This window comes from Mytilus edulis, chromosome 4 (assembly GCF_963676685.1).
Source record: "Mytilus edulis chromosome 4, xbMytEdul2.2, whole genome shotgun sequence".
NCBI lineage: Eukaryota > Metazoa > Mollusca > Bivalvia > Mytilida > Mytilidae > Mytilus > Mytilus edulis.
The window spans coordinates 17,024,793-17,038,056 of NC_092347.1; the positions used below are offsets into that span (position 1 = coordinate 17,024,793).

The following is a 13,264-nucleotide window of genomic DNA, read 5'->3' on the forward strand; positions in this document are numbered from 1 at the left end:
TCTAAAAACTATGTGGGTTGTTCTGTAGTGATTTGCAAGGCCTCCAAACAACTTTATAATGCTAAATTTTGATTTGAAGAAAAACTGCTTCTGACGTAAGATACAAGGGGCTTGGGAATTTATGTTTTTATCAGTTGTACTGCTTAATGAAAAATCATAAATACAAAGAGTTTTAAATTTTTATTCATCTGAAAAAAACAAACAAGGCTTAACAAACTTCCCACATCTTATATTGTTCAACTTTGCCACTGTTTGGTAAAATAAAAAAATTGTGATAAAAAGTAAACATATTGCTTCAAACAAACAATTACAAAAGACACTAAACAGACATCTAAATTCAACAGGAAAACATAAAAGTAAACATAAGATATAAGAGATAATGTTTTTCGAATTAGTTATTCTATTTTGCATGTCAACATAAATACACATGATATAATTAGGGAGTCTTAGTTATCATATCATTTCAAATTATACTCTAGGGGCTCTATTCCAAAACAAAATCTTACAATTAAAATTGAGATCAATTTATACTGAAATTTTTGTGACTTACTAGTATTTTTCCTCAAAAGATTTTTGGTAAAAAGAGTTTTTGTTTCGGAATGTCAATAACCTATTAGTTATAGATACAACTTAGGTCATAGAATAAATCAAGGAAACTGACAAAGTAGTAAGGTACAGAAACAACATTTTAGCTAACAAATCAATACATGTTAATGTAGTATAATTTTTTGTGGAAAACGCTCAAAACCAAAGGGTTGGCAGGTATGTCATTATCTTGCTGATCATGAAACATAACTTTATAATAACATGCCAAAAAGCTTGATAATTCCAGGATAACTGATGTGTCTTTACTTAAAATATACTACTATTCTGAAAATTCACATTTGAACACTGTAGAGACTTCATGGATGATTTTAAAGAATCATTTGCATAAAAAAAAAGTTTGAGCAAAACCTAGAAGAGACCTGCTGTTAATTTACTTTCCTCAATCGCAACAAAAGCGTAACATATCCATTAAGAATACTAAAGTCAGCAAAATTATCTTTAACTTGATGGTTAAAGTCCTATAGTTCTCTTAAACAATCGATATTTTATATATTAAAGCTTGTAAATAAATACTTTGAAACAAGTGTGTAGTAACAACAAACTTTTTAGAATATTCAAGGAGCTTAATCAATCTCAACAAAAGCTTCAACATTTCAAGTAAATAGATTCAAGCAAATTCAAGATAATCACAAGGGTGCTTTTTTTTTTACCTTTATATTCAAATATTCCATACAAGTTTAAGAATTTTATTTAAAGCATTCTCTTGTCTTTATAAGAAATTTGGATGGATATAAAGATTATACAATTGTTTTATGTTAGACATATAAAACCAGTGGTTTATGTTAGACATATAAAACCAGTAACAGCATTTTCAATAGCTAAACAAAAACAATAATACATATCATTCATAATCATTCACAAATAATATCACAAACAAATATCTACCAGCTGACCCTAAGCATAAGGAAAGTTATCAAACATATAATAATATCATTATTTAATCAATAATTGCTAGTTCATACATAAAATCATCACTTTGCAATAATTAAGTGTCAATAAACAAATATTTATATATAATAAAAATAAAAATTAAGGAGGGGGGTCATAATTTGAAAATAGAACTTCACCTGGTTTCATTTCCTTTCTTAAACAGCTCAATGATTTTGCTTTAAAGATCTTCCTTCATGATTTGACTAAATGCATATTAAATGAAACAAAAGGATTAAGTAATATTAGTGCAAATAAATCACACATGTACACCAAACTAGGGAGAATAACTTTCATTCCATACCATACTTTTATATACTAGTATTTCCTTTTTTCTTGTCCTTTCTCTTTAATTGCTCTGTATTCGTGTTTTTTTAAAAAGGGACAGGGTGAGTGAGATAGTCACACTCTTCTTTAATGGGGGTTTGTTTTATATTTTACCATCTTATTATCTGCTATGATCTATTATCTTTTCAATCTATTTTTCAGTGCCTTGTTATAAACATATTCAACTTAGATTGACGTATTTACATTTAAAATGTTCTATTTAAAACTAATATTTTTATCACAGATTTTTTTAATTATCACAGACATTTGTAAATTATGCAATTGAAATTAAAATTACACATTGTCATCATTGTCACTAGCTTTCACTCATCATACATATACAAACCATACACTCAGTTTATTTGTTTGTTGACACTGAAAGGTGATCAGAAATCATCAACAATAATAATAATGGCCAGGGGCGGATCCAGCCATTTTAAAAAGGGGGTTCCTAACCCAGGACAAAGGGGGGGTTCTAATTACATGTCCCAATTCAAATGCATTGATCGTTGAAAAAAGGGGGGGGGGGGTTCCAACCCCCAGAACCCCTCTCTGGATCCGTGCCTGATGGCAATCATCCTTATCACACACATTTCAAATAGATTGTCCTTGTGCAGATTAAACTGAAAGCTTCACCTGACTGTTGAACAACATTCTATTATAATTGCAACTAAAATGAATTTCTCAATTATCAATAAAATTATTACATTTAAGTTAGAGAATACATGGTCATGTTTTACTATATCTATAAAGCTCTAAGTAAAGGTGAGTGATCTTATTCATCACTTTAAAAACAAAATTAGTCAGCTATGCATAATATGCAGGTCTGAGAGACCATCTTTAAAGTATGACACTACATTCATAAAAACAAGATATAAGCCAGTAAAGCATAATATAATAGCAAATAAAAAGGGAAAGTGTTCATTAGACATAGATGATTCTCCCACTTGCATATCATATAATGATTTAGAGGGACATAACTGAAAAACTGTTAAAGTGAAAGGATTCAAATTTGTATTTAATCTGAGTTTTGTGTCAATAACAATTGTGTATAAGTTTCATAACATTTGGTGGAGGCAAACTAAAGTTAAGGAACAGACACAAAAAATTCAGCAAGTTTATCATTTGTAAAGGGGTAAAACTCTAGAATGGTTTAAGTGACACCACCAAAATTTAAATGTGATCTGTATTTTGTTGTTTTAAGCATTTTGTATCAGTTTAATAGCATCTGGGTGAGGCAAACTGAAGAAAGAAATCAAAAATGAAAAATTTTAACATTTGTAAAGGGTCATTATAGCTATAGAACTCTAAAAATGAGACCCCAACAATTCAAACTTGATCTGTATTTGGTGGTAATAAGCATTGTGTATAAGTTTCATATCATTTGGTTGAGGCAAACTAAAGTAAGGGAACAAAAAAGAAAAAATCAGCAATTTTCCATTTGTAAAGGAGCATTACTCTAGAATGGTTTAAGAGACGCCACCAAAATCAAAATTTGGTCTGTAGTTTGTGGTAAGAAGCGTTGAGTATAAGTTTCAAAACATTTGGCTGAGGCAATCTAAAGTCCAAGAACAGATACCAATGTTGGATGTAGGTATGGACGAACAATGGTTACACTTAATGACCCCTCCGCTATGGGGAGGGCATAAAAAGACCTACTCTTTGAGGAAACCCATTTGCCTGTTATATGGACTATAGTATTTCACTAAGTGAAGTAAGATTAAAGATCACTTGTTATCCGAGATTCAATGATTAGATATCACTTTCTATTACAGATAAATGAGAATAAATAATTTATACATATAAAAAAGCATGATTATTCTTAAATAAAGTATATCTTTGTTAAAAATCAGATCAATTAAAAGCCTGCTGTATTAACATGAATTAAAACATAACTTATCATATATATATCTAAATAAGAATGTGTCCATAGTACACGGATTCCCCTCTCGCACTATCATTTTACATGTCTAAAGGAATATATGCTGACTTTGCTAAAACCATAAAATTAAATATCCATGAATATGCAAGTTTTCCTCAATCCAAGAAAAATTGGTACCCACAAAAATAAAAGAATCCACAGTAAAGCTCACGATTGCATACTTTAAAAAAAGTTTGAAGTAACAACATTCTTTTTTGAATATCAGTTAGGGAGCTTACTTATCAATCTTAACAAAAGTTTCAACATTTCAAGTAAATAGATTCAAGCAAATTCAAGATAATCACAAGGGAGCTTTTTTAACTATATGTTCAAATATTCTATACAAGTTTTTAGAATTTTATTTAAAGAATTCTCTCGTCTTTACAAGAAATTTGGATGGATAAAAAGATTATACAATTGGTTTATGTTAGACATACAAAACCAGTACCAGTATTTTCACTTGCAAAACAAAAACGATAAAACAATATCATTTATAATCATTCACAAATAATATCACAAACAAATATCTACCAGCTGATCCTAAGCTTTAGAAAAGTTATCAAACATAATAATATCCTTATTTAATAAATAAATGCAATAAATGAAAATCTGCATTTTGCAATAATCATGCGTCAATAAAAACAAATATTTATATACAATAAAAACAAAAATAAAAGGTCAGACTTTGAAAATGGAACTTCACCTGGTTTCATTTCCCTTCTCAGCGGCTCAATGGAATTTCTTTAAAGATCTTCCTTCATAATTTTACTAAATGCATATTAAATGAAACAAAAGACTTAATATTACTGCAAACAAATCAAACACAAACTAGAGAGAATAACTTTCATTCCATACCACACTTTCATGTATTTCCTTTTTTCTTTTCCTTTCTGTTTAATTCCTCTGTATTTATGATTTTTCTAAAAAGGGACAGGGTTAGTGAGATGGTCACTCTTCTTTAATGTTGGTTTTTTTTTTTATATTTTACCATCTAATTATCTTTCCAATCTAATTTTTTCTCTGTTTTAAAAACATATTCAACTTGGATTTACATATTTACACACAAGATGTACTATTTAAAATTAATACTTTAATCACAGAGTTTTCTATATATCACAGACATTTAAAAATTGAGCAATTGAAATCCAAATTACACATTGTCATTATTAAAAATAATGGCAATCATCCTTATCACACACATTTCAAATAGATTGTCCTTGTGCAAATTAAACTGAATGCTCCACCAGATCAGTTGAACAAAATTTTATAATAATTGCGACAAAAATCAATTTCTCAATTATTAATAAAAATATAACATTTAAGTTAAGAGAATACATGGTCATGTTTTACTATATTTATAAAGCTCTTAGTAAAGGTGAGTGATCTTATTTATCATTTTAAAATCAATATTAGTCAGTCAAGCATAATATGTAGGTTTGAAGGGCCTTCTTGAAAGTATGCCTATACATTTATATAGACAAATCTTTACAGCAATATGTATGATTTTTTGCATTGAGATCTGAATTGATATGTCATAGGTATATATATTGTATCAGTTTAATAGCATCTGGCAAACTAAAGAAAGAGAACAGAAACAAAAAAATTAACAATTTTAACATTTGTAAATGGTCATAGCTATAGAACTCTTAAAATGAGGCCCCAAAAAAATGAAACATGATCTGTATTTTGTGTTTATAAGCATTGTGTATAAGTTTCATACCATTTGGTTGAGGCAAATTAAAATTAGAGAACAGAAAGGATTTTTTTTTCTATTGTACAGGGGCATTACTGTAGAACAGTTAGAGCCAAAATTCAAATTTGGTCTGTAGTTTGTGGTAAGAAGCATTGTGTAGTTTCATAACATTTGGTCATGTTGGTAGAGGCAGTCTTAAGTTAGAGAACAGATACCAATTTTGGATGTATGGACGGACGGACACTGGTAAAACTTAATGCCCTCTCAATTATGGCGGGGCATAAAAAGACTCTATGTTTGAGGAAAACCATTTGCCTTTTATATGGACTAGTTTTTCACTAAGTGAAGTAGGTTTAAAGATAACTTGTTATCAGAGATTCAAACATTACATATCACTTTCTATCACAGATAAATGAGAATAAATAATTTATACATATAAAAAAGTATGATTATTCTTAAATATTCAAAGTATATATTTGTTAAACGTCAGATCAATTAAAAGCATGCTGCATTAACATAAAATAAAACAAAACTAATCATATATATATTTTAAAACCCAAAAAATAAGTTGTAGACTGCAAAAAAACAATATCACAATATATAGCATAAAATAACATTATATAAAACATAACTAATCATAAATATATTTTAAAACCCAAAAATTAGTCGTAGACTGCAAAAAAACAATATCACAATACATTGCTATTATGTTATTTCTTCCAACATTGTACAACCTGGAGAATATTTTTGTACATTATTTTACAAAAGATATACAGTATTCAGGATAGGCTTGTGTGTCATTGAATATGACATACTCCAGAGGGTTGTTAACATCATTAACACCAGAATCAAAGTTTAACATTGTTCCATCACCCCTCTGTGGTAAAACACGCATGTTTGGATCTCCTTTACAGTATTTACCAGTTAAAACTTTACTCAGGAAAATCTGACTGACACTCGTTGTAACTCCACCAGGAGAAACCCAGTTTCGTGCTGAGTAAGATGCATCATTTGCAAAGTATACACCATATCCAAACCATGTACCTTCAAATAATAATAACAATAATATATAAACATATCAAATTCAATGAGCAAGCTATAAATGGCTCTGAAATGGCAAAATTAAAACAAGAAAATTAATGGCTTAAATTATGTAAAAAAAAAAGAAAAGAAAGAAAAACAAATATAATTTACAGCATCAAACAAAAACCATTGAGTTCGGGCTTCTGACTTGGGACAGACACATGCAGAATGTGGCCGAGTAAAAGATGTTTGTGAGCTCCAAAATACATTTATATGTATATGTTCACCTTTTCTGCTTTCCAAATAACTTTTCTAGTCATAAATGCCAAGTGATGAGATGGGTTGAACTGCTTAGAGGGTCAAATGAGCTTATCGTTGAGTTACTTAAACAAGTGGCTGTAAAGAGCCTGTGTTGTATATGTGCATAATCAAGAAGAACTCTTTGCAACCATGCAGTGTCAAGAATAAAATTCATGACCAAAAAATCCTTTTCTGTTGATCTTAATTTTGTTTTGCTGATCCTTAGGTAGCAATACACAGTTAGGAGTTTAGTTTCGCATTATGGCCCCTGTGGATTTTTTAAATAGGAAAGTTATTGTGTAATAAAATTCATTTTTAGACAGATGAGTGCTAATTTAGCCTTCAAAGATGGTTTATAAGAGCATTAAGACTATTTTTTACATGTTTTATGGGCTGTTTTCTGTTTGACAGTCCGTATTTTCATAGCTTGACCGGTCATCGGTCCAGAAATTAATGTACTGTTTACAAACACTCTTTTTCTACACGAAGTTTTTGACACAATTTTACAAAAAAAAGAGATGAAAGACATATGATTTTCTTTGGATTTGCTGAATGATATAGGTACACAGTTTCAGAAAAGGTATTACTTCAAGCGATTGAAATTCTACTTTTAGCCAAATTTTGGGGGAATATGTGACATCTTTCCCCCCCTTTTTGCAATATTTTATAACAAATAAATGCAGATTGTTGCCATGGATACACCAAAAAGAAATTATATTTTGCCATTTTATATACTGGAAATAAAATCTATGGAAGGTTCTGATTACATACATATGCCCATATATGACACAAACAGTAAGCTTGATATTGCAAGAAAGCAATGAAAAGGGGATGGTAAAATTCATAAAGGCAAATTTTAGTATTTTTTCCTAACTGTTTATTGCTACCTTATGTCTGTTTAGTTTATCTCTATTTTTATAAATTTTTATATAATTTTTTTAAATCATTAAAGGGCAATTACTCATTTGAGGAGTGGACAGTTAACTTACTATATCGGCAACATACGATTTGTTTGAGGATTTTGCCTTGCTGATTAATTTAGTTATTAAAAAGTTTCTATTTTTCTAGTATAAAGTTCATCATATAAGTCAAAAAGCAAAGAAAATTGGTAAAAATTGTCATTGTAGGGCAATAACTTTACTAATGGGTGAACTGACAATATCGAAAATGCAAAACTAACTTGTTTTAAGATCTTTCCTCTATCTATAAGTTTTCAAAATAAAAGACAAAGATGAAAAATATTAGTAACTCCAATATGTAGTCTCCTGACAATGTAGATAGTTCTCCCCTTAATTATGAAAGTTCAATGCAGGTAATTCCTGAAATATAAAAGCTCACAATAACTTCTGTAGATTAACACTCCATCTTTATACTTACCATTTTTACCACAATAACTTCTGTTATAACCATACATTATTATACTTGGTACTGCATCACTCCCAGTTCCATGCCAGAGTTGTTGTTCAGCCACAACATTTGAATTCTGGTTCTGATCTTTTATAAGCTTTCTTTTTGCTGCGTACATCTGGTACAAAGATATATTCTGAATTCTTTCAATCTGAAATTAAATAACAACTCTTTGAATTCTTAAATCGTCAGCATTTAAAATGGAATATAACTTTATTTTAAGTAAAAAATCTTAATTTATACAAGACTTCTGTCAAATAGAGAAAACTATCCTGTCAGCAAAGGTTTTTCTTTTTTATGTGAGGCAAAGAGACTGATGTATACAAACCTTCAAAATTTGTTAGTTTTAAAAAATTGACACAAGTTAATTAAGGATGTGTACTTGATTAATGTTTTATTAAAATCCAAGAACTATGTATTTTGGTGGGCATTTTTGACAACTGCAGTACTCCATAAAGTGTTTTTGTTATATAATGAAATAGCAAAAATCAGCCCTCTTGTCAAGGTTTGCATAAAATGAAAGAGGGTTGGTGCCTTCAAATACTGTAATTTAACTCACCACATTCTTAATTTGTCTGAAGTTGAGATGCTGCACCACTGTCCCAGGTGAGGTAGGGATTGACATCTTCTAACTAAGTTAACCCCACCCTATTAGGCAAGTGCCTGTCCCAAGTCAGGAACTTGTTATGCTGTGGTTGTCATTTGTTGCTGTCTTAAATATTTGTTTTTCATTCATTATTTTGTACATAAAGTAGGCAATGTTAGTATTCTCGTTTCAATTGTTCTACATTTGTCATTTCATGGTCTTTAATAGCTAACTATGAAGGATATCTGGTTTTTCTCATTGTTGAAAGCTGTATGGTGACATATAGTTGTTAATTTCTGTGTCATTTGGTCAATAGTGGAGAGTTGCCTCATTAGCAATCATACCACATCTTCTTCTTATATAAGCAAAACTACTGCAAATTGATATCAAAATAGAAAGAGCACATGGCAAAAATATATCTATCAAAATCAATTCTCCATAGCAAGGAAAGGATTCAGGTTAGTATGATAGCTTATATCATGTTATGAAAAAGTCTCATATATAAAACTTACTGTTGTTACTTTGAAAGTTGAAGCATTAAACTGAGTTTTGTATTGCCCATTGAATACTGATGTCTTAAACAGTTTTACCACATCCATAAATTCTTGTGAGCTGTTCAACAGAGTTATAACCTTCAAATTCTGATCATTATTATCATCCCATTCAGAAGGAAGACTAAATATGTCTGCACCTAATTCAAGAAAAATAAATAATCACTATGCAATATAGAATTAGTTCAAATTAAATAAACTGTTTCGCCGAGCACAGCTTGATATGACTGCAGAGGTCCAACCATGAACAGTTAGGGCTAAAATGGACTCAATATTCAAGCTTGATACAGATCTGAATTTGAATTGTAATAAATATTGGACACATTATTTGGTTTCTGACACAGAATAAAAGGAAAAAAAGAACTTGAAATTGGTTATATGATTTGAATTTATATTCAATTTGAGATTTCTTGCTTTTGTGCAATACACTGTTACACTGTGATGATGCTCTATACTAAGTAAATCTGTTTTCAGACAAAATACAAATATAAAGAATTACCAAATTCAATGTGAACCAAACATTTTGCTTTGAAAAATTGACAATTTATACTTACATCATGAGGAAAAATTATAGACCCTCTAAACTCTTTATTTAAAGCCAGTATTGAGCCTTGTGGTACAATTTCAAAGCAATCAAAATAAAAATACACAAAGTTATTGTTCTGAACTAGAAAAATGTTTGTTTTTGGACACCTTTTGTGATCTTAATTCCTAAACGGTTGGGACCATCACCTGGAAAAACAATCCCAACCTTGGACCTTTTGTTTAAATTTCATAGTGTTCCATACACTTAAGGTGGTACCCAACACTTTCACTAAAAATAATTTGGATCGTTTAATTTTCATAAAATTTTGTCAAAGATGTACTTTGACCCTTTAATTAACAAAAATATAATTATTTCAAAAATTTTGAACCAACCGTTTTGTCAGAAAAATTACACTGGTTATATAGCAGTTTGACAAACACCAATTTTGATCATTGAGAAGCTTAATATTCCTTTTACAACACAACATAATTAAAACGTTTAGATGACTTTACAGAGTTATCTCCCTGTTGTGTTAGGTACCACCTTAAACTAAAGTTATTGTCCAGAAACCAAAAGTCTTCTGATGTCTAAATAGGGGGAATGTATAGCTTGACAAGGTTGCATATGTACTTAAATTGTCCATTGGTGAAGACCATAATGATATTTTAAGTTTTAAACCCTTTATTCTCTTTTCTTGATGTCTCATTGGCATATATATGTTTCAAAACATCTTCTATTCGTGAATGTAAATGTAATGATATATACACACATCTTCATAAACAACATGACAGCATCTCTTATTAGAATAAATACCTTTTAATTTTTCTCTTCTGATAACTTCTTCTGTGTCAGTTGGATCATTTACTGGATATTCCTTCATAGTATTCAAATCAATTATATATTTAACACCAGAAGCTTCAAAGTCAACATCAGATCTTCCAGAAGTACCACGATGTGCATTTTCAAGATGCATATTTATCAAATCAGGATATGGTGTAAGAAATTGTTTTCCTGTTTGTTGGTCTATTTCCTACAAAGAAATTCATCAAAATATTATTTCAATCATCCTCTTCAATTTTCTCATTAAATGTCCTTCAGTGAGACGATTTTAGTCAAGAAAAATAATCTAGATGAAAAGTTATTTCTCAAATGTTTATAGATATATGCCACCATACATTTCCATTTGTTTAAGACTAGTCATTGGTCATATGTACAGCATGTTTTTCCATATGCACAAAATTTGCCATAGATTTGGAATCAACAACAAGAATGTGTCCCAAGTACTCCAAAGTTCATGGATGCCCCATCCACACTATCATTTTCTATATTCAGTGGACTGAAAAATGGTGAAAAATCTCTAATTTAGCATTAACATTAGAAAGATCATATCATAGAGAGAATGTGTAATAAGTTTGAAGTTGATTGTACTTCAACTTCATCAAAAATACCTCAACCAAAAACTATAATTTTCTATGGTCAGTGGACCGTAAAAATGGGGAAAAATCTCATATTTGGCATTAAAATTAGAAAGATCATATCATCATGATCATAGGGAACATGTGTTCTAAGTTTCAAGTTGATTGGACTTCAACTTCATCAAAAACTACCTCGACCAAAAACTTTAACCTGAAGCGGGACAGACGAACGAACGAGCAGACGGACGAACGAACGGATAGACGAAAGGACGAACAGACCAGAAAACATAATACCCATTAATGGGGCAAAAAAATCTGTAAAAGAGAAGGAACAACTTTGTCAGCAGTAGACAGTAAAATATTTATTATAACTCCTATTCTAAAGTATATGGTACTGAAAACATCAGTGCTCTTTTTAATCGTGGGCTTGGACCAGTACAGTACATTTTTTCCATTTTCTGCATAATAGGTCACATCTTCCTGTAAACCATCTGCAACAAATATTGTCGAGGGAAATAACTTCATCTGGAATGGTGTTAAAATCTATGGGTTCCCCCATTGATAGCGGTGGCGATGATGTATAATATGGCATTATTCAATTGTGACGTTATATCTTTCTCTTTTCCCAGAAAATAACGCAATTTAAAGATTTGTGATAGATTTAGAGAAAACAAAAATCTGCCATATATTTGATTTGTTTGAGGTTGGTAACATCACATTTGCCATAGATTAGGAATCTGCTTTAAAGTGTTTAGTCCTACAAATATATTTAAAAAACTAGATGTGCCAAATCGACACAAATGACCGGTCTCAAAAAGTTGAAAAATCTGCAGATTTAATAACACATGTGGACACAAACATGATAGTAGTCTCATATATCAATTAGCATCAGCTCAAAATCTGGAGGCGTATAGAAATAAAGTCCGTATAACTGTGATTTTCAACAATTTATCAAAGTCCAAACCCCGTAATTTCTGCAAAAATTAGTGGAGCTGAACCAAACTTAAACTTGATCTGTAACTCATCATGGTTAACTCACATACCAACAACCAGCCCAATATCTGAAGGCGTTTTGAAAAAAACTTCATATAACTGATTTTCAACAATTTATCGAAGTCCAAAGCCCGTAATTTCGGCAAAAATTAGCAGAGCCGAACCAAACTTAAACCTGATCTGTAACTCATCATGGTTAACTCACATACCAAAAATCAGCCCAATATCTAAGAGTTTAGAAAAAAACTCTGTATAATGGTTTGTTGCGGAATGACGGAATTTTGGAACTACGGAATGACGGAATAACAGACAAGGGTAAAACTATATGGCACCGACAACTTTGTAGGGGGGCCATAAAAATTTATTTTTTTTACAAATATTGTTTATACTTACTTTGATAAACCATTGAACTTGTTCATTAATGATTTTGGCTTCCTCTTCACACCACCGTCTATGTCTAAATTTACTCAGCCAACGATAGATTTCACTTAAAGCATCTATTATGTGAGACTTAAGTCCCTCTAAAACTAGCTGACTTGTTTTTTTATTTATAAATATCTTAATAGGATGATCTTTCTTAACACTATGGATTGCTGCTTCCTACAAAAAGATATAAAAACTATATTTTATTAAGGCCATAAAAAAGAATAGGTTTGTTTGCCCTAACCCTACCTACCCAGAAAATAGCTGCCTACTCATGATCACAATCTTATATTTTACTGTCAGATGTGAAAATATTTTTTTTTTCTTCAGATAGACATGAAGACTAATAAACATCTGATACTTAAATTTCTCTTTGCCAAAAAAAAAATGCCTACCTACCTACCCACTGTCTCAATGTTTGGGTTGGGTTTGGGCAAACCAAAATATTTTTAAGTGTGGCCTAAGTGATGGCAACAAGTTTACAAAAAAAATTCTTAGTTTAAATCCGCACAAAGCCACTGGTCTAAATAAATAAAATCAGTAGTAGGGTTTAAAGAACTAAGAAC

The 13,264-nt window shown here is 30.4% G+C and overlaps 1 protein-coding gene across 2 annotated transcripts in view; it reads right to left on the reverse strand.

Moving 5' to 3' along the window:
- Window positions 1-4,260: 4,260 nt before the first annotated feature.
- LOC139521733 (protein mono-ADP-ribosyltransferase PARP14-like) overlaps window positions 4,261-13,264 on the reverse strand; it is a 55,757-nt gene continuing 46,753 nt past the window's right edge. For both annotated transcript variants that reach the window (XM_071315298.1, XM_071315297.1), the window contains exons 21-25: window positions 12,669-12,875; window positions 10,681-10,897; window positions 9,303-9,481; window positions 8,175-8,355; window positions 4,261-6,518 (exon numbers count right to left, since the gene is read on the reverse strand). In XM_071315298.1, coding sequence (XP_071171399.1) covers window positions 6,229-6,518; window positions 8,175-8,355; window positions 9,303-9,481; window positions 10,681-10,897; window positions 12,669-12,875 — 1,074 coding nt within the window. In that variant the 3' untranslated portion in view covers window positions 4,261-6,228. The remainder of the gene's footprint in view (window positions 6,519-8,174; window positions 8,356-9,302; window positions 9,482-10,680; window positions 10,898-12,668; window positions 12,876-13,264) is intronic.